The sequence below is a fragment of the Nilaparvata lugens genome, chromosome 8, assembly GCF_014356525.2.
Source record: "Nilaparvata lugens isolate BPH chromosome 8, ASM1435652v1, whole genome shotgun sequence".
NCBI classification, from domain to species: domain Eukaryota; kingdom Metazoa; phylum Arthropoda; class Insecta; order Hemiptera; family Delphacidae; genus Nilaparvata; species Nilaparvata lugens.
The window spans coordinates 32,701,141-32,723,630 of NC_052511.1; the positions used below are offsets into that span (position 1 = coordinate 32,701,141).

At 37.4% G+C, this 22,490-nt stretch overlaps 1 protein-coding gene across 1 annotated transcript in view; it reads right to left on the reverse strand.

Annotated features, from left to right (window-relative positions):
- The window catches only part of LOC111049906, a 184,077-nt gene that overhangs the window by 21,932 nt on the left and 139,655 nt on the right, over window positions 1-22,490 (reverse strand). The window contains 5 exon segments of the mRNA XM_039434559.1: window positions 3-2,197; window positions 3,265-3,472; window positions 4,099-4,266; window positions 5,967-6,235; window positions 9,380-18,961. Of these exon segments, the coding sequence (XP_039290493.1) occupies window positions 3-2,197; window positions 3,265-3,472; window positions 4,099-4,266; window positions 5,967-6,235; window positions 9,380-18,961 (12,422 nt within the window).

Consider the following 22,490-nt stretch of genomic DNA (forward strand, 5'->3'; position numbering starts at 1 on the left):
ATTATGATGCTGTTGTTCATTATTACTGTGGATATTATGATGCTGATGATCATTATTACTGTGGATATTATGATGCTGATGATCATTATTAATATGTTTATTGTGATGTTGATGATCATTATTGCTATGGATATTTGACTTAATTGATCAAAGTGGTTGTGAGGTCCAAAATTCTGGTTGTGCAAATCGTGGGGCCTGTGATGCTCATTGATATGATTGTAGATATTGTTGTCTCCTGCATGATTGTTATGGTTATGCTCATGTTGACCAATTGGAATGTGATGTACAATTGAGGTTGGTGATGGAGAAGGGTCTAGTGCAGGCTGCTGCTCTCTCACAGGCGCTGGATCACGGTGGCTATGACCATTCGGCAAGTGATCATTTGGTGGTGGGAGTCTCACAGGTCCTGGAATGTGTCCTTGATTCGAATAATAAGCATTATTATCAAGATTAGGCCACTTTGGCTTTTGCGGCTTTGGTGGTGGTGGCGGCTTCATTCCAATGGGTGTGTCATCCTTCTTGATTGGCTTCGATTTCAGTTCAGGTGGTCTTGGACCGTGAACAGCTGGTTTTCCAATGATAACATCACTGTTTGTTGTTATCACTTGCCCAGGGCTGATAGGTATACCTCCAGCTAGGAGTGGGCTCTCCATTGTAGGTCTACCTAGAACAACTTGCAATTTGTTTCTTTGATCAACATCGGGAAATATATTGTGTCCTTCTATATTTTGACTTTCCTCAGCTACCGAATCAGACGCTAAATTTCCTAGAGGAATGTAGATTGGTCCTCCAGGAGCTTGTAAAGGCTGAGCGGATGGTGGAGGTGGAGGTTTAGGCCCAGCGTAGGTCAACAGAGGATTCTCACTAAAATGAGCAGGTCTAGGTGGTAGTTTAGATAGAATTATTGTCTCATTTCTAGTATTCTTGTGGTTGTCATTCATGTTACTAGTGATCAACCCTGCCATAGCATTAATCATTGGTCCAAGGGCATTGAGGCCATTCATTCCAAGACTACCAAAATTCAATAAATCACCAACCACAGCTGCATCGGCAAGTCCCAGATCTGAAGTGCCTTGTGGATGCTTCTTGACTGGATCAGAAACTGGAATCACTGTCACATTGCCTTTGGAATCAGTCAACTTGATAACTTGCATTCCTGGTGTTAATGTAGCCCCATTTTTTGTAACAGTCGAAGATTTCAAAATTGATGTTACATAGAGAGGAACTTCTCCATTCGGTAAAGTAGTTAATGGTAGAGCTAACGATTCTGCATTTACCAAATCAGGAAACTGAGTTTCAGCTTCACTGTCATGCTGATCGATAAATGCATCATTTGGTGCTTTTGTATTGCTGGCTGCTGATTCTATCGTCACACTCTTCGTAGGTGAAATATTTTCATCAATTTGATCATTCTCATCAAAAAATATGATAGTCGATCCTTTTATCACATTATTATCACTACTACTACTGCTTTGAATTGTTGGAGTTTCAGTCGGTGTGAGCTCAGAGGTGATAACAGTGGAAGTAGGTTTTATAAGACCATCTTCAACTGCTGTGATTTCCATTTTTTGCCCATCATTCAAAGTTGCTGTAGCAACAATAGGTGTATGATCACTATGTAGTGAATTCTTGAGGGATTCCAGATAGTCAGCATCGAATAGAGATGTATCAACAGTCTCTGTTACTATGTTCTGCACCACTCTAGATCTTGAACTTACAATGGTAGAAGGTGTCTTACCGCCATTGTCTTGTAGCAATGTTGTGAAATACGTGAATGTGGTGAGATATGTTTTGGTAGCAAGGATATTGATGGGGAGATCAGCTTCAGTACTAGTTGCCGGCACTGAGTCGGTGGCTTTTATCTCTTCTGATTTCACCTGTGTTTTTGTTGTGCTGCTCTCAATCGAAGCGGGTGCTGTTGTTCTCTTGGGTGGAATGAGAAACTTCTCAGTGACAATATCTGCAGAGGTTGCAATATTTGAATGCACTACTGTCTCATCTCCATCTAACATAGTACTGAAATAAGTGTAGGTCACGAAATATGTCTTGACCACATCTGTTGTCAGTGATACAGTTGGCTTCAGATTCACTGTCAATGAAGGATTGTCGGATTCAGTAATCACCACCTGTGTCATGATGTCTTCAGTGCTGATTACTTTGAAATCATTTCCGTCATTCAACGTTTTTGTGAAAGCAACTAGAAATAGAAACAGAAAATTATTTAATGGATCTATGATGATAATATTAATTTCCAAACAAGTGGTGTTTTCAATTCCACTCCATAAAACCCTGTAACACAATAAGTCAGGTGTTACCTTATAACAAAATTATTACACTTTCTATTATTGTATCTTTTATGTTTTCAATAATTGTGAATTGATTTTGAAAATCGATCTACAAGTTTCCACGTCCCTCCTCGATCTAATTAATAGTTGATGAAAAATGAGAACATTAGATTCAAAAAATACTAAAAGAGGTTGATAAAAAGAACATGAGATTTCATTTCTTTAATGATATTTTCATAATGGATACACCATTTTCTAATAATTCAACCATAGTTACTGAATATATTAATATTTTTTTATTTTCTTAGGTAACGAATAAGGTGTGTATTGGTGTGTCTACTTACTTTACACGTAATTTGACACAATGATCTGTCTTAAAAGAATATTATCAGAAAATAGTATATTCTATCTGGCGTAAGAGGAATTTAGGTAAAGTTGGAAAATCATATTTTCATCAGTAATACTCGAATACTAATTTTTACAGTTTCAGTATCAAATTAAAACATTTTCAGTGGGAAACCCTTCTTAAACAAGGTCTACTGATAGAGGTCATAGCACCACAGTTAATTTTGGAGTGAGATTCAATATGTCTTTTTTCTTATTATATAATTCTATCAAAATATACTACTCTCTATACTATAATATTTTACCATACTGTATTCTTTATACAAATAACACGTTAGCTGTGTATCAGCTCAGGCTAACAGGAAGTAAACTAACTTTTCAACAAGCGTAACCGCGTGTCCTGACCTCTTTCCATAGAACTTGCTCTAAAACTAGTCACAATCCCAAAAACTCCAAAATTAATATTTAATAATGAAATTCTGTTAAAAATATTCTGGAGATTAGAAGCTGTTAACATTATGAATAATACCTAATAGCTCTATTCATTGAATTTGTGAAATCTATACAGTAACATCACTTATAGTACACTAAAGACTTGAAAGATGGAAATAATCTTCATTCAAGCTCATTTTACCTGTGTTGAGATAAGTATTGGTATCATGAATTGGTACTTCAGACGGCTGCAGGACAGTGTTATAGTTGATGGGAGCTGTGACTGTATTAGCCACCGTCTTCTTTGAGGTGACAACGAGGGGAACCTCGCCATCAACCAGGGTGTTGAGGTAGGTGTAGGTCGTGTGGAATATGCCTGTTCCAAGGCTGGGGCTCTCCGTCAAAGTCACCTGAAACCACATTGAAATATCAGTCACTTACAAGAAAGAATCCATTATTAAAACATCAGTGATTGAGAAAACTGATTGTATTGTCAAATCCACATTTTTCGATATATTTGACTTGCATCATTGTAGTTTAATGCTGGAATCAACACATTTCCAGCTTTACTCAATTTGTATTCTGCAAATTTCATTGAAACATCAATCTTGATATTACTTGATATAATTATAAGCTTCCAACTTGTTAGGCAATGAAATCGGATAGTGTTGATGATCACCAGTATGTTTCATAGTTAAAGATTCTCACTTTTGAATAATATATATTAATAGTAATTCATGTAACTCTTTTAGCAGCATCGTCATCATAAATAAATGAATAATCCTTTTGAAAATTATTTTTTCATTTAGGATTGTAAGTTGAAAAATTTTGAACTAATTTTTATGATTCCAGGTGAAGGATAAAACGATTAACGTTCCAGAACATTTGTGAATATGGTGTCCACACACTGTTCACATTTCTTGGAAGGTATCTGCTGCAAAAGGATCATCAAAATCAGTACAATTAATTATTCTTCGAACGGACTTGTACATTATTGTAATTATTCATCGACTTATACATCGAATAATGAACTTGCCTGCGATGTTCTGGTTGGTGAAATGGTGGCTTTGTTGAGTTCGACTGTGGCCACATTCGAGATTACTTTTTCCGTGCTGGAAACGGCCGTCGTTCCGTCTTGCAGAAATGTTGTCAGGTACGTGAATGTTGTCAGATACGTTTTCGTTACAAAATCGTACTGCATGTGCTGTAAGACAAGTAAGATCAATGCATAAGGAATCTTGTAAAACTGCTAGCTGAAGTAATTAATGTAGGGTTTTTCAGCCGGTATGAGTTTTATGCAATGGAATAGATTGATGTGTCAACATATCTTAATAAATCAAAGTGAATTATGATAGAATTATAACTATGTAAATCTTCACATTTAATCAATCTTCAATATGTGGTCATGATTTTGATTTAACAAGTTCTCGATTTTTATTAATCCACTTTGAAGATCTTATTTCATCTCTAAATCGTTTATCCAAAGATGACCTCCCACATTGTCATACACTTTGCATTTCTACATACATTGATCACATTTGAGGGGGGTAGGTTTTATTTATTTATTTTTAATTTTGAAAAGTCAACAATTTTATTGGGTGGGCTAGGTAGGGCCTAACAGGCCTAACATTTGGAGCCAAATTATATGTTTTCAATTAGAGAATTCATAATATTTTTCCATATAGGTATTTTCCCATATTATGTCAATTGTAGTACATTCAGGCTGTTGAAAATAAAATGAGAATGAAGAATGTATAAAACAAGACTACGTGTTCGATATTCGTTGGATAAAAATGTATTATTAAAATTATGGAAAATTATTTCTGCAAAATAAATCATTAGCGCAGGAATAAACAGAGTAAAAAGTAAAAAATGGGTATGTTCTATTAATATTACTCCTTAGCTGGATGTTGAACACCGTCAATCATTGATTCATTTATTCAATTATGTATTTATGTGTTCACTCATGAGATAGATTGATCACATAATTTAAAATCCATGTTTTGCTGGATACGAACCCACGAATGTTCCGACATCAGTTTATCGATGGTTGATATAGACTAGGCCACAACCGTCAGCTAAACATTGGTTTAATAGAGCTAGTTCTAGAAAGGGCTATAGACGTGCAATGTTATTGTACAATATAGTACCTTCTCATAACATCTTACTTACTAACTCCTTGGCTCTACAATTCATTGATGGTCTTGGCCTCCGGCAGTATGCCTCTCCATTCGTCCCAATTTTGTGCTTTTCTTCTCCATACTCTGATGCCCATCTGCCTCAAGTCAGATTCAACGTCGTCAATCCAGCGCATTATTTGCCTTTCTCTCAATCTTCTTCCTTCTGGATTGGATCTTAATACTTTCTTCCAATTTTTTGAATCATCCATGAGTTCCACATGCCCTAACCAACTTAGACGCCTCTCTTTTATTTCAGTTACAATATCTGGGTTATTGTATAGCTCTTGCAGCTCTCGGTTAGTGCATTCTCTATCACTGCAAATAGGTCTATGATTTTTTCGAATTATCTTTCTTTCCCAGACGTTGAGTTAGTTTTCGTCTCTTTGATTCAGTAGGCTACCCAGGTTTATGTACCATATAGTACAACTGGTCTTATGACAGTGTTGTAGACTTGTAATTTTAAGTTTTTTAGATAAGTCGGGAACTTATAACATCAGGCCATAGTTAGTTTAGACGTCATATACACTGCAGCCTGATTTCATGAGTAGGTACTACATTGTACATACAACAATATTGAGCATCTATTTAAGACTTGGGATAATAGTTTTTGAAAAGCATAGGCTTACCTCAGATTCCTTTGGCACGTTCATCATCATCATCATCATCATGATTGTAAAAGTTCGTTTCAAAGAGTTGAGTTGTAAGGTAATGGTTGTAGACTTACCTGAGATGCGTGTGGCATGTGCATCATCATGTGATCGCTAAGCGTGCTGGGCGCCAGAGTGACTGGCTTGGAGTTGGAGGGTGCGATACGGAAGTAGTTGGGCCCTGCGGCGTGAGTGTGAGTGGCATGCCTGTCGCCTGCCACAATCACTTCCACTCCATTGCTCATCTTCTTGGTGGCCAGATTGTAGCGTGCCTCTTCCACGCGCATGCCTCTTCCTTCGTCTACTTCCTCTTCTTGCTCAGTCTTTGATGGCTGGTCGGCCACAGCTGTATACAACAACCCATACAAACTTAATCACAACAAATAGGGTATTTTGTTCACATGTTCACTTTATAGTATATTATTCATATGCTCACTTTATAGGATGCTATTCACATGTCTATTTCAAAGGATATTCTTATTTAGGAAAGATAGCATCCTCTTATTCAAATTAATAAAAACAATATAAAACGTGTAGTACTCTTTCATTAAAACATTTTAAAAACATGAAAAATGTTTAACAAAAATAATAATAATTAAATATGGCACTACAAGTTTTATATTGTTTTTATTTATTTGAATAAAGTAGCCCATATAAGTGAAGTGATTTAATCCTATTATTCTATCTTTTCCCTATAATATTATTCACAATCGTGTTCATTCTCATATGTCTACTTGTTTTTTTATAGAATTTTGAAACTTCATAAAAGCATAATTGGCTGAAACCGGTCGTGTCCTCAAAAAAGGGTACTCGTAAAGAAAAGGGTATTTTGTAGTTAATGGCTTTTTACATATGGAAGATTTTATTCGAAATTTCAGTTAACCAACTGCTGGAATATTATTACTGTGAAATAATTATTTCAATTACTTAATATTTTTGAATTTTGAACAGTTCATTCTTGAAATTTATTTCTGCCATTTAGTTCTTCGGTCAATATTGGCAGTAACTGTACTTAGTTCTATTTTTATAGGTAGCCATTATTGGATATTTAAAATAATTATTATACTGCAATGATGGCATATTAATTGTTCATTTCTTCCCTGCTAATAATTAAATATTGAATCACATTTCTGCCATCTTTATGTTGAATATTATGTATATTATGAAATTTACTTGTTAAAAAAACGTTTGCATGGACATTCTCTATTTTTAAAATAATTTAAAGTGCAGTAATACAATCAATATATAAATATAAATTCATATATTATATCAAGTTTCTAGTTCTATAAAATTGCAGTTTATGGCACACAGTATGTGAAACTGTTTGGCTTCGTGGTCGCGCTGATACCCTATTGATAAGATCCAGGCGCCTACTACTCTCGTAAGAGCAACACTTTAAGAGAATTTTTATCGTAAGGGCGGAAGAATCTGTTTGCAGATTCAACATACATGATCCGCGCTGTGTGGATATGTGGGGTTGGTTATTATAGTGAAGCTGTACTTCCGACTCCCTAAACCTGAAACCCTCCTTCGTCTTAAACCCCCGTACAGCTTCACTGTAGCAACTCCTCTAAATATCATTTTATGACTAAAAAATCGCTTCCGGTGGTTCAGAACCTATTAAAAGTTCAGAAACATTTTCACAGTATAATCTTTAAGTTAATATTTACATCAAAAAATACAATAAATATACTACAAAATATATCTCCTGGTAAAGGTTGTTAAATATAAGTACCGTACATTACAATTGGTTAAGATACGCCTATAATTTTGCCTATGGTTTTACAATGTTGGGCTACAAATGGATATGATGAGAATATGGAACCGGATTATATTCGTACCAACATAAATAATCGAAAAATAATGATAATTTCAAGGGAAGATTTTTAGTAGCAATTTTAATTTTATTTATAATTCAATCGATCATATACAGTATAATGGAGTAAATGCAGTAAAATACAGTATATACAGTTCATTTTTTATCAATTGATCATTAAATAATGAAGTCTGTTAAATAATTGTATGAACTGAAGATTCAAGCTTAGTCTTATGCTTATCATGAACATGAAAAAATCCAAGGGTTTAATAATTTTCAACTCACTGTTACATGTCTGTCTTTGGATAGTGCGAGAACATTTTGAAAGAATACGATTATTCTTATTCTCCGCCATTTATGAGACCATTATGAATTGGTGCCTGATTATATGGCAAGCTACTTCATTCAATGCCAGTGCAAAATTCTACTTTCAAAATAAAACAATTATTTATCAAAGGAATACTGTTCAATTCTTTTGATTTTTATTATATTCCAATTGTTTGATTTATCAAATTAATCAGCAACTTATGAATAGAAATTCTTTTTTCATTATCATCTCACGATTCTATTTCATTTTTCAAATACACCTTCAATAAAAGATATCAATACTTGGTAGGATGGCTTGTAAGCTGTGACGCGATTGCTTGAGAGTAGTAAGTGAATAACACAAGTGTTGTAGGCTGCTTTTAAAGTGATAACAGCACTCAGTTCGGCTAGATTTGATACGAGGTCTTCTTATCCAAAAATTGTCCAAAATAAACTAAACTAAATTATAATTCTATGCAAAATTTTATTTACGCTTATTATGCTTATGATTAATATGATACAAATTGTATGGCACCATGGCTAAAATGTACCTTTAAATCTAACCCCGTTCAATAAAATATTCCATTGACCAAAGAATTTTTAATAAAATAGTGTAGTGTGTTAAATGGGAAGTCGTAAATATGTACAAAATACAATTCATAAATACCTCCATATACAACGTATAGCACCCAGTTGTTAGTTTTCCAATAGTAAGTTTTTGTTGTAATTATTACAATTATTTACAATAACTATTCCCCACTAACGAACTATAGGCTACAAATTGAAATTATTTACAATAAGCGTGCACCTTCTTAAAAATAAAACTAATATATTTACATTGAGTTATAATAGAACATAAGAATAAGCAACAAAAATTAAATAGTAATTTAAATTGGGCTACAGTAATGAATTTATTGTTTTCTGACATGACGGATTATTTGCTCTTCTATAATTATCAATATGAGATTATTATCTTGGTATCACGGTAAAATAGAGTTAGATCGACATAAGCTAAAGCAATTTAGGGGATTTTATTAGCATTTTCAGTCATTAATAAACTTGATTGAATAAAATGATAGGCCTAACAAATATAAAATTATAAATTATTGTGACGTTCAAAATTTTTATCAAGCTTTAACCATAGAGAAACAATAGCATATTATTTGTATAATATTACGCTATTGTTTCTCTATGCTTCAACGTATTCAACTTGAAAGTTGAGCATTATTGTTCTTAATTATTAAAAATATAAGAGTAATTGTAAAAATTTGATTTAATAGGAAGATCTCTGTAGCCCTTGATGATTTATATTTCAAATGTGAAAATGAATTGAAAAATATATTGACAAAAATAATGTATGGAACTTACCAGTGTTCAGAATGAGTTGTTGAAGGGTATGAGTGACAGTTACAGTTTTCAGTCCTGGTTTTACAGATGTGGATGATGTTACAATCGTTTCTTCCCCATTGACTCGTGTTACGACAAAAGTGTAAGTCCTTAGTCTTGTGGTAGTTATTACCTCAGTCGAATAAACTTCAGTCGTTTTAAATTCCAGTGTACTAGATTGTTCGACAGTCGTCATGGAAGGCTCTATTTCTGTTTTGTCAGTAGTTTCAGAACTAGTCGTAATTGTAGTAGCGGGAACCACACTACTGTCAGATGTTGATTCTGTAGGTAAAGTCTCACTAAAAGCTGAGTCATCATCGAAGAATATTGTCTTAAATCCGCTAGTCACTACTGTATCGTCAAGTGCTGGTGTACTTTCTATTGTCTCTGGGTTCTGCTCAAAAAGTTGGGTCTGATCTTGTGTATCATATTCGGTTTCTTCTGTAGTTTTCAATTTATCTCTATATCCTGATTTTGTTTTAGTTGTCTCTAACGAATATCCGTCATCCACTGTTGTAACTGCTGGTTGTACCTCATCATTTTCACGAATTTTCGATTGATCTTTTTCAGATTGGGACGCTCTCATTGGTTCTTCACCGTCGGCCATATCTTCCTCATTCTCCGGATAGTATTCTATATTATCATCCTCATTTGCGGGCTCAGTATTCACTGACGAAGTTTCAAAATTTAGAGGAGTTTCGCTCCCAGTTTCAGGTATTGCTTCAGTAGCTGGAGATCCACTTTCATTCTCATTTACATTATCGTAAGAGCCTATACTCGAACCTAAATTCAATAAGCTGATAATCTTCTTGTCTAGGAATGTTAAGCCATCGACTGTTGTTATTGGTTCATAGTTTTCTTCACCTATTACTGTTGTGTTGAGAGAAGATAGAATTTCAGAAAGTGTTTTGCTTGAACTGTAGTTATCATTATTACTCTCATAATCTCCGGCCTCTTGCTCTTCATCTTCTTCTTCTGCTTGTTCCTTCTCTTCTCCGGCATTTGAATAATGAGTGTTATCGTTAGAATGTAGTCTTGTTTCAAATGTTTCTTCAACAGGAGTAGATTGAATTACTTGACTAGATGGATAGCTTGGATGGATTGATTCCTCATTATAATAATTTGTTGTTTCATAATCACTGATAGCACTAGTCGCCTCAATGTCATCTGGGAAAATTGTTTTCTGATGAAGTGGCCTCTTTCTTGTTACGGTTACTTTCCTTCTTGTTGTTTCAGAAGTGGAAATGGCATTTTGAACTGGTCTTCTCCTCGTTACAAGTATCCTTTTTTTCTTAGGCTCAGAAGGTGGAAACGTAGGCTCCGGCTCCGAAGGATAGTCTTGTGATGGCAACTCGCTGTTTGAATCTGATAAGTAAGTTTGACTAGAATATGTTTGAGTATTATCTGAGTAAGGTGTGTTGGTTTGTTGGGGAAGATTGGTTGAGTGTTGCAGTGGCCGCCTCCTTGTCACTTTGATGCGTTTTCGAGGAATCTCAGTGACCACTTGAACTGGGATCTCAGTGACTGTTGGCTCAAATGGAAGCGCTTCATAATGATCATAATCTTCTGTTGGTCTGAGCTCAGGTTGAATTTTCTTCTTTCTTGCTCTGATAATTTTGATTTTCCTTGTTCCAAAGTCTGATGGATTCTCCGGTTGGATATGTGGAGGAGTTTCTGTTTGTTGATATCTATAATTATCTGGATTTTCTTGGATGAAACCTTCATCATCCTGTGTTTTTCTTCTCCTCACAGGCACTTTAACCCTTATTTTCCGTTTTCTCTGTTCTGATGGAATCGATGCTACTAGGTCATCCCCCACATCTCTTCTGGTTCGAATTTTCCTACTTATTCTCTCCTCTCTGATTAGTTTCTCTTCATAATTTTTGTGTTTCAGTCTCATGTTTTGTTTTGTCTTGCTCCAAGGTGACAAGCCCTCCCGCTGGTTTGGAGCAAACTCAGCGGGGCCTTTCAATAAAAAATGACCGGTAGTGTCGTTTTTTGCAGCTGAAGGCGAAGAAAACTCTTGAGAAACTTCCTTAGAAGGACTGCTGCCTTCTTCATTGAGAACTGATGTTTTTTCAACATTGACAAGAGAAAGTGGAGTATTTATCGAAATGTACTTACTCACATCTCCTACCACACTTTCAAGACTCTGTGTTTCTATTCCACTACTTTCCAATGGGATCTCATTTAGTGCTGACATCAGATAATAATTTATATCATCTTCATCTGAAGTTGGGAAAGATCCACCGATATCGGGAAGTTTTGATGCTTTCAATACATAAACATCAGCCTCTCTTTCTATGAATTCTGCTGCCCTCTTACGAACAGTTGCAGTAGATGCCTGTTCCTGAGTGACAGTTGATAGTACAGTGCTGAACTCTCCAGGCCTCCTTCCAGACACATAAAGAGTTACAACACTTGTTTCCAGTGGCTTCTCAGGTTCTAGATCTGGAGGTTTTTTATTGATATGTTTTATCTTTGTCTTCTTCCTAGCTGGCTTGACATCTGGTTTAGGCTCTTCTTCGTTAATTATCTCTTCTTCACTAGCAACAATTTCATCATCTTCTGGTCTTGCTCTGGGCGCAAATCTCTGAATTGGTTGTTCATCCAGGACTATTTTCTCTTCAGCAATTGCAGTCAAAGGATCCTGTAGTAGTAATCCTTGTTGCTGCAGAGGGGCAAGGAGAGGATTGACTGTTGGCTGTTGAGGCTGAAGAAGCTGAGCTTGTAAAAGTGCAGGGAGAAGTAGTGAATTCAACTGCTGTTGATTGGCCAGTGCTGGGGTTGGTGTTACAATCACAGTTTCTGTCAAGTACTCAGTGGCTGTGATAACTTGAGTGGAGCTGTCAACAATAGTTGTCAAGATCTCTTTTCCTCTGAATGTGAGAGGGAGGATGGTGGATGTGTGGTCAGTAACAGTGGTAACATAAGTTGTAGTTTTTGTTTTGAACTCTGTGACTGGTGTAGGTGGAGTTTGAGGCTGCTGGGCCTGATTCTGAAGTCCCAGAAGAGGATTGATTGTCTGTTGAAGACCGATGTTACCCAGTAAGAGTTGTGAAAGTAGAAGATTGGCAAGTGGTGCATTAGCAAGTTGAGGTTGGATGGTGCTGACCTCTTGTCTCACTTCATACACTGTACTTGGCACTATATGTGAGAAGGATGTCTTTCTTCCTCTCAGAGTAGTGGGAGTGAATGTGATACTGGTGGTTGGAGTTTCCATGATTAGGAACTTTGTGATTTCCATTCCACCATTAGCCAATGTCTCTGTGATTTCACTGGCTAGCTGTATGACTGGATTTCCATCCTTGCCTATTATTGTACTGTATTGATGTGGACCAAGAATCTCCAGACTTGGTTTTGCTGTAATGACATTCTTGTACTCTGTTACTTTGCCATTGATTATCGGGATTGTGACCTCTGTTGGTACTTTATGTGTGACAGTGATAGTGCCATCAAATGTCTGTGAGTATGTGTAAGCATCAAAGTCATTACTGTCCCTATAACGTGATCTGGTGGAGCCTCTACCACGACTAGTTGAATATCTCCTTCCACTAGTTCTTGAATACATTGTCTCAGGCTGCTGAGAGCTGGTTGAATGGGTTCTCAGCCTTGGTGCCTTTGGCCTCTGATGCCCAGCTGTTGTAGTTTCAACCGTTGCAGGTTTTCGCCTGTTTGATGGCCGCCTGAAGCTTGATCTTGACATAGCAGAGTTGGATGACTTGTCTCTGAGTGTAAATTGGGAGCGTGAAGCAGTGGCAGATGCTGATGTGGGACGTGGCTTGGGCTGAGCCTGCCTGTTGCGTGATTGATACCTGGGTGATGTAGCTCTGGGTGCTTCAGAAACAGGTTCAACCTCATCAATATAGTCTTGAGATGGCTGTGGTCTCTGTTGTGGTCTTTGGTATCTTGATCTGAAGTTTCTGGTGCCATACTCAGAAGCTTGACGTTTTGTTCTTGGTCGCCTTGTGAAAGGTCTTATTTGAACCGGGGGAGGAACTGTTTTTCCTCTTCTGTCCAATCTTTGGCCTGGAGCAAGAGTCGATGCTACTGAAGATGACTGTTTTGCCTCAGAGTTCTCTGATCCATCATACTCATTGTCTCCTATTTCTTCTCCATCACCATCTCCTTGTAGAATGTCCTCCTCATTTCCATCACCCGCTTGCTCACCCTCTTCTTTCTTCTCCTGTTCCTCTTCTTGCTCCTCTGGTTTCTTAATCAATCCTCTAGGAGGGAAAAGATTACCTGTTGGGCGAGGTCGTGGTCTAGTACTGACACTTGGAGTATTCTTTGTTTTTGGAGGAGTAGCAGTAGTTGGAGCTCTGTTATCTGGTCGCCTCAGAAGGTTGTTACGTCTTGAAGGAGAAGTGGAAGGTTTAGGAGTGGTGGTTGTTGTTGATTGCTGTGATCTATTTAGAATTGGTGGCCTCCTGAATCTCAATAGAGGATTATTTCCTCTCCTTGATGACTCAGTTGTAGTTGTTGGAGGTGAAGTCTCATTCTCTTCTTCTGAGATTGTTTCATCAGTCACAGATGTGATACCAATTATATCATTAGTATTCTCAGCATCTTCAGTACTGGGTGTTGTTTGAGCAACAGAAGAAGTCCTGCCGAAAGGATTTGATGCAGTAGGTCGCACTGGTCTGAATCTTGAGTTTTGAATGCTGGAGCTTCTCGAAGGGAATCCAGATGAGCTTCCTCTCACACTTGAACTTCTGAAACTTGAGCTGCCTCTTCTTGATCCACTGAAAGAAGATGTTGGAGAAATTCGTCCAGTTGAAGATCTTCCTCTAGTTCCTGCTGTTGGAGTGTAAGAAGAAGGAGCACCACCAGGAGTGCTGCTTCCTCTTGGTCTTGAGAACCTTCTTGAGCTAGAAGATGGTTTCACTTCAACACTGGAAGGAGCATTCTGTCTTCTGCTACTTGCAAATCTATTCCTTGTTGCTCCAGTTGATGTCTTTGCAGCAGGTGTTGCTGTTATTGTAGGGGTCAAAGAGTTCCTAGTTATAGTAGTGGCACTTCCAACATCACCAGTTTTCTTCTTTGGTAAAAATGTAGGCCTTGGTCTAGAAGCAAAAGGTCTGATGTTTGGTGTAAATGTCTTCTTCCTAGATTGGAATGTCAATCTTGATGTCTTTCTCTTACCTCCATCATCTTCATCCTCTTCTTCTTCTCCCTCTTCACCTTCATTCTCCTCACTCTGCTCATCAGTCAATGAACTCTCAATAACTGCAGGAGATGGTGATGTTGTTACAGTTGCTGTTGCTGAGGATGATGATCCTTGTGGCACAACAGCTGTAGGAACAATATTCGGTGAAACTGTTGATGGCATGTCAACTTTAAAGCTTGATGTGCTTTCAATAATCTGAGCATATCTGCCATCAATCAAAGTGCCTATCACCTTCGATTCATAGAAAGTGGTAACTTTGTCCTTTACTATTGAACCTTCAATGAGCCTGACAAGACCAGTTCTGAATGTTTTTGTGCCAATAACTGCTGTTGATGGATTCAATGCAGGACTAGCTGTCTTCTTCTCTTCATCTACTCTGACAGATGTTGTGCTTTCAAGTACTTGTGCATATAATTTATCAATGAATGTTCCAATTGCTTTGGTTGTAAAAAATGTTGTTGAAATACCATCTGCATCGATAATCTTACCTTCATTCAATGAAACAACTCCAGTTGGCTGTACATCTTTTACAGGTGTAGACTCTGTTGCCGTGACAATGTTTGTGGAGCTCTCAAGTACCTGTGCATACAAACCATCAATATATGTTCCATATACATCAGTTGAGAACTGTGTTGTGGTGCCATCATTGACTTCACTAGTCCTGATAGTTGAGATAAGACCTGTTGGCTTACTACTATCCTTATGAGACTCATCTTTCTCAGTGGAAGGAATATGTTCCGTTGATAGAGCAGTTGGTAGGACTCTCACTTCAGGTGTCGGTGTAGGAGTTACAACGTTTGTAACGGTTTCAAGTCTACTATTGACAATTGTACTGTTTCCAATGTAAGATGTTGTGAAGTACGTGAATGTTGTGAAGAATGTAGTTGGTTCCAGAGGATCTGCAGCTTTTCCAGAACTTTCCAGCATTGGATCTAAAGTTGAAGATATTTCAGTTGGTTCAATAGCAGTGGAATCCAAAGTTGGTGAGGGAGTGACCACATTGGAGACTGTTTCCTCTCTGCTAGTCACCATTGTGCTGCCATCTCTGTAAAGAGTGGTCCAGTAAGTGAATGTTGTGAAGTATGTTATGGGGAGAGTAGCTTCTTCTGGGCTAAGACTAGATTCAATGTCAGTTGGCTTGACAGTTTCAGTCACTACATTCGTGACTGTCTCTAACCGGCTTATGATATCACTAGATGTGCCTTTGTATACAGTTGTGAAGTAAGTGAATGTAGTATAGCTGGTTTGCAGCAGCAATTTTGATGAGAAAGAAGGTTCAATCTCTTCAGTGTTACTTTCTGAGCTGATCTGGTCATCAGGGTCACTCTCACTCTCATCAAAAGACTTCCTGTTACCTCCAGAACTGCTGCTGGTGATATCTGTTACCATTGTCTCAATCACTTCACCTTCATCTGGGATTGTTGGTGTGGCTCCTATCGCTACTTTTGCCTCTCCATCACTCCCATCAATCTTGATTCTTGACTCGCCTGTTGTCAACTCATCAGTCTCCTGAGAAGAAGAAGCATGATTTCTGGACATAGTCTTGTATTTGTGACTGTTGTCATTAGAAACTCGAGTTACTGCATCACTTTCAATGCTGGTCAAAGCCTCTGAGACTGCATCATTGATGCTAGCTTTTGGCCTTGAAATACTTGCATATGTGTTGTAATGTGCTGGAGTTGTTTTCAATGATACTTTATCCTTGATAAACCTCTTAGAATTTTCAGGTTCTTCTTGCTTGCCACCAACAATATCTGTGTTTTGTTGTTCAAGCTGAGTTGAACTGATTGCCAGGGATGTGGGAGCAATAATATTTGTATAGACTTCAGTTCTTGTTGTTATTTCAGTCTCACCGTCTACAAAAACAGTGGTGAAGTAAGTGTAGGTAGTATAGAACGTTTTGGGTTCACCATCATTTGCACTCAATGATTCAATATCTTTGAGATGAGGAGTTTGTCCAAGCTCTTTGTTGACATCAATGGAATCCAATGTTGCTGTGAAGAGATCGTTCTCTATGTTTGAATCTGAATAATATTTTGTTGTAGGTCTACCTATGCCAACGCTGGTTGGGTTGATTCCTAGTTCAGTAGCTGAAGGGAAAGATGTAACTAGACTGTCTTCCCTTGCAAACAAACCAGCAACAGCTGGATCAGAAGCTTCTAGAATGTCTTGGTCGAGAGTTGTGGTTATCACATTGGTTACTACCACCTCACTACTGGCCACACTTGAAGTGGATTCGTCAAAGAATGTAGTCAGATAGGTGTAGGTTGTGTACAATGTCTTGAACAACAGTTCAATTTCTTCCTCAGTTTGAGGCTTTGTTGTTGGAGTTGGTGTAGTTGGTTGTGTTGTTGTTTCCTCCTCAGTTTGAGGTGTGGTTGGAGAGGATTGATTTTGTTCAGTGGTTGTGTCTCTATTTGGCTCAGGTGTCGTCATATCAGGCTCAGTTGTGGTTTCTTGAGTTGTTGGACTATTTGTAGTTACAGTCTGCAGTGATGGCTCAGTAATCGATTCAGTTGGTGCAATTGTTATATCTTGATTGGGGAATGGATCAGCAGTCATTGCAATATCGACAACCCTTGTTGAGTAGGAAACTTCTTCAGAAGTCACTTCACGAGATTTGATAGAAGTTGAAACAGAGTTATTGTCATCTGGAATGAAGAAAGTTGTCAAGTATGTGAATGTCTTATAAACTGTGGTTGGAATCAACTGTGTGATATAATTGGTACTAGATGGTTCTTGTACAGACTCTTTCTTAACTTCACCTCTTATTCTGTTAGCATTACCACCAAAGTTGAATCTTCTTCCTTGTTCAATTTCATTTCCTATTTCGTTCTCATCAGATTGTTGAGATGTTGTAGTTTCCAGCAAATCTTGCAGAGTTGTTATGCCATTCTCAGTTGTTGCCACGTCAGGATTATTGGTTGTAGGATTCTGTTCTGTTGTTAATGATCCACTCTCAGTTGTATCATAGTTTTGAGAGGTTACTACCATCGAATCTTGAACTTTTGTTGGTGTGATAGTGAAAATACCAACACCCGTCTGTGTGATAATTGTGTCACCTTCATGTATTAGGAGACTGGATGCTGACTGAATCAATTGAGCATACTTTCCATCTATGTAAGTACCATAGACAAATGACGTGAAGATTTTTGTGGTACTGTTCAAAGCTTCTGTGCCTCCTATAGACTTTACAAGACCTAGTGCTTCCTCTTGTGGATTATAAATTTGGGTAGTAGCAGTTGAGAATAAAGTCGGGAGTGGCTCAGTTGATAATGCTTCTGTTGGTCTCACATCATCAGGCATGCTGGACTGAATGGCTGTGTTCATATCAGTTGAAGCCTCAATAGGTGTTTCAAATCTGTTCTCCTCTGTGATTGGTTCTTGCTCAGTTGTTTCCTGTGGAACATACACTGGCTCATGAGCTTTGCTCTGGCGAATATTTGGATCAACCACTAATGTAGGGAGAGGTGTTTGCATGTCATGACCAGCTACAGGTTTAGTTGCCACTACTGGAGATTGTGGAAAAAATGTTTTTGCTGTTGATAAAACTGTGTTATCTTGTGGTCTTAGTGTGGCGTCTCCTTTGATTGACGTGATTGAAGCTGGGTTGTTAACGTCTGGGGTTTTCGGCATGAAAACAATCACAGTGTTCCCTACAGTTGTTGTGAAGTCGGCGAAACCAAAATAGGTTACAGTTTCCAGTTTTTTCTCTTGTTTGATACTAACAGATGAACCAGTTCTGAAAAGGTTTTTACCACTACGGCTCACTTTTCCAAGTTTTGATAGTTCATCCTTCTTTCTACCTTCTTCGACTTCTAGTGAGAAGCCACTTGGGGCAAACTCTTGTCGAACAGTGAAGGTGGGAAGATCGTTTTTGGGTTTGAGTACTTTGGCCGGTCGAACAACAGATTCGCTGTTACGTTTCACAGAGAACTCTTTGCGTACTGAGACAACGTTGTTGATCTCGTCAGGGGGAAAGTTAACGCTGTTAGTTTTCGAGTCGGCGCGTTCGAAAATGTCGTCAGCCTTTTCGGAGTCGGCGTTGTTGGAGGAGATCTCCGGTACGGGGGGAGGCGTCTCGTCAGTGGGGTTGTAGTAGGAGCTGTAGGGTCGCAGGTAGGTGCGTTGGGTGGGGGGATTGGGCAGGGCGGATGCGAACACGAGGTAGGCGTCGGAGGGACGCGTGGCTCTGACGGCACTGTCATAGAACACCCGGGAGCCCGTGCTGAGCAGCTTGGCGTAGGCCGTGCCTAGGGTGGTGCCCACCACCTGGGTGGCGAACTCTGTTGTGGTGCCCTCTTGCACAAAAGTTCGCGCCGTCGTGGTGAGCAGGCCGAGTGCCGGCGTCTCCTTGTTGTGCCTCGAGTCATCCAGCAGCAGCACTGTCACGTCTGCTCAGCCAAAACCACAAACAAACACAATAGTCGACAGGAAAGAGCAAGAGTCATACACACACACACACAAGTAGATGTTTAATGAAGTAGTTGAACTTGTCAAAATGTCATTTCAAAATGATGATCGATCTTTTAAGGTGTAATCAATATTGAAAAAGTGAATTTTTGAATTTACTCATGACAGACATCCATTTTTCTCGAAGAAAAACTGTTTGTTCTGTATTATATTTTTGTGGGCTCTTACCCTAGAAGGATATAGAGCAGAAAATCACGGCAATATTAAAGGATACTATATTTCATCATTCAGTACTGTGATAAATTTGGTTGGGCTAAACTGGTCTAAACTCCAGTGCTCAGAAATTCTATATGTACTTTTTTAAATTAGAATTTCACTCATCTTTCTCTTGAATGAAAAGTAATATTGGTTATGAGAGAGAGAAATTTAGGTGGATAGTTTAATGAGGAGAAATAAATAAAATATCAGCTCAATCTCCAGATATGTACAATAAGTTTAATTTGTAGAAATAAATTAAATATGGGCCAAATCAGTAGATATACAAAAGAATTTATGAGAGACCATTTCATAGGATCAGTAAAATAAGATCTCTGTGAATGTTGAGTTGCATACAGACATTTCGCTTTTAATCAGCTGATAATATTTGTATTTGTAAAAAACAGTAGAATACAGATATAATAAGTATATCATCAGCTGATGAAAAGTAAAATGTGCGTGAGAAAGTAAATCAATCATTTAAATCGCATCTGAATTGAATATGTATAATTAAAAGTATTAAGCCTCATTGATAGTAACATGATTCATTATACTATGAAATTTTGGATGATCTCGTTGGTTTTTCAATGACATTTTCACAAGGACTACTCAAGATTGAAACTGAAAGAGCAGGAAAGTATTAATCACCATACAATAACATAGACAACTTACACAGATGGATGAAGAAAAGCTACACTCATTTATTAGAAACAAAATTGTACAACAGGTTTACAGAAACAAAAATTCACCCTCAATCATGTAGCAGATTTCTGCTCAGAAACCCTCACGTTTAATAACGTAAGTGAATGGGCCGGCACATTCAATATTGTTACAAGATTATCAGCAATATCGTTCATATAGTAACCTATATATCGGATTGATGGAAGCTCTTCGCGTTTTTTCTTGTATCTTTATTATTCTTTCCCAATTCATAACAACATCTAATTCTATCAATCATCTAATTGATCATGTCAAAATATATCAAAATAACTGAGTTATGAAAAGGATAATTATGTTATGATATCTATTATGAAAAAACCTGTAATAAAAAGGGAATAGGTGAAGAGAGGAGAGGAGTGAATACCAGAACTGTGAGAAAGAATGATAGTCCACTGACCCACTTACGAATGGACGGAGAGGAAGAGGAGGAGGAAGTAGAAGAACATGTTGAGGAAGTGCTCAATAAAGGTGGAATACCCGTTTGATGCGGGATGGATGAAGGGGACAGAGAGAGAGAGGAAAGGATTGAGAATTTTGAGGCGCAATGCGGTCTGTTGGCGAGGATGAGAAGGAAAGAGAAATGGAAGTTAACGAAAGAGCGAGGAAGAAAGGTGATGATGAATATAACAACGTGAGACCACCTGCTTGGATTCATGCATGCCACATTGAGTGATGGGACAGGCAGGAATTTTTCGCATGATTCAAATTAAATAACCGTTTAAATGAATGGGAAGATTCCGGGTTCTATCTCACAAAAGAGCCAAGTGCTTCTCATTATCGACTCGAGGAGGTGAAGGTGATTGATAACACAGGAGCGCTGCGTTAATTATGCTGCAGAACGTGGGGTATTATTAACTAGATGGGTATATTGCAGCAGTGTTCCAAACCTAGTTTTAATGATTGCGTTAAAGGATGATTTTGGCTCGAATTATAATTTGGCTAAAGATTCAAGTATTGTTTATGTGGCTATAGCATTTTATAATGTTCTCTCTATTCAACACTTGAGTAATGCCAGTATCACAACGAATTAATAAACAATGTTTACATAAATGTTCATCTATAAAATATGAAACTTTTTTCAAAGCTCTCTAATGTAACCTGTTTATTATTTACTTGGTTCTAATTTTCAAGGTTCAAGTATATCCTATATGAACTTAGTCATTGAAATTGGAACAAAAGTTGATTTTAGCAGAACGATTCATCTACAGCAATAAATAAGCTCTCATAGAAGAGCATTTGAGAATGCTTAAAGCTCAATCTGTCAATGTAGGAACCTGTGATTGTCAGTACTTCACAAATTAATGAACAATTTCCAATAACTTTTATTTATAAAAGATTTCATGTCATGGAAGCCAGACATGAAGCTTTCATCAACAAATCTTGAAGAATCATCTTACTTTTTCGTTTTTATTCCAAACACTTCTCCCCATAGCAGCATTATTTAATTTCTTGTTTTATTTTTAGACACTTTTTTCTTTAGCATCTTCATTTCAATTATACCTAATTTCCATTGTTAATCAATTTTACAAATAAAACTAATGAAGAAATGGTCTATTTTTAGTGTTTATTTTCTACTTGAAAGTAAACTGCTCCCTGGGCAATGGTAGAACAAGTGGTATTCAACAGAGATGTTGCATCTTTATTTCAATTTCCTTGAAAATACTCAATTCCCATTGTCAATCAATTTTACCAATAAACGTATAAAGAAATGGTCTATTTCAAGTGTTTTTTTCTACTTGAATTGCGGCATTCAACAAAGCAATGGTGAACGTGGGCTATACACTGGAGATGTTCTGCAATCTCACAACCATAAACTGTAATCTCCGCTCACAGTTATGTCAAGGACATGCTGAGCATCAACTTCGCTTCAATTAAAGTGCTCCGTGTAATAGAACTTATTATTGCTATTGGTATCTGGCACCGGAGGCGGTACACTTGAATTACCTACCGCCTAAAGTACAGCTTTTGTATAGATAAAATCTTCAATATAGATTCCATATAATTTTATCTTTAAAACATGTATACTCTCTTCTGTAGATTCTTTTGATTATTGGTTACAGCTTGGGGTTTGTTGAAGGATTATGATTATGTACAACGTCAGTACAGATTCCAGATAATGTCATCTTTCGAAGAGCATAATATTTTTCACATAGGAATTTCCAATTAAAGCTTGGAATTTGTTGGTATAGGATTCTTTCAAGGAAGCTATTTTCAGCTTCATATACTTCAATACTTCTCAAAGATTGATAAAAGTGAACTCATGGAGAAATTAACTGCTGCAAGGTTCTTTTAATTTTTCCCATTTTTTCTCTCTTTACAATGTACTGTTAATTATTTATGGTTCATAAAAATTGCTCGGATGTTTCACTGAATAAGGTTTATTTTATTCGAATCTCAAGACTCGCAAGGGAAATTGCTTCATTGTGTGCACTTGTGATCTTTGAGTAAAGAGTCAGTACTGCCCATCTCAGTGCACCATAGCACCATAGTACCACAGAGAAAAGATAGCAAAATGTTATATTTTCCCTATTGTAG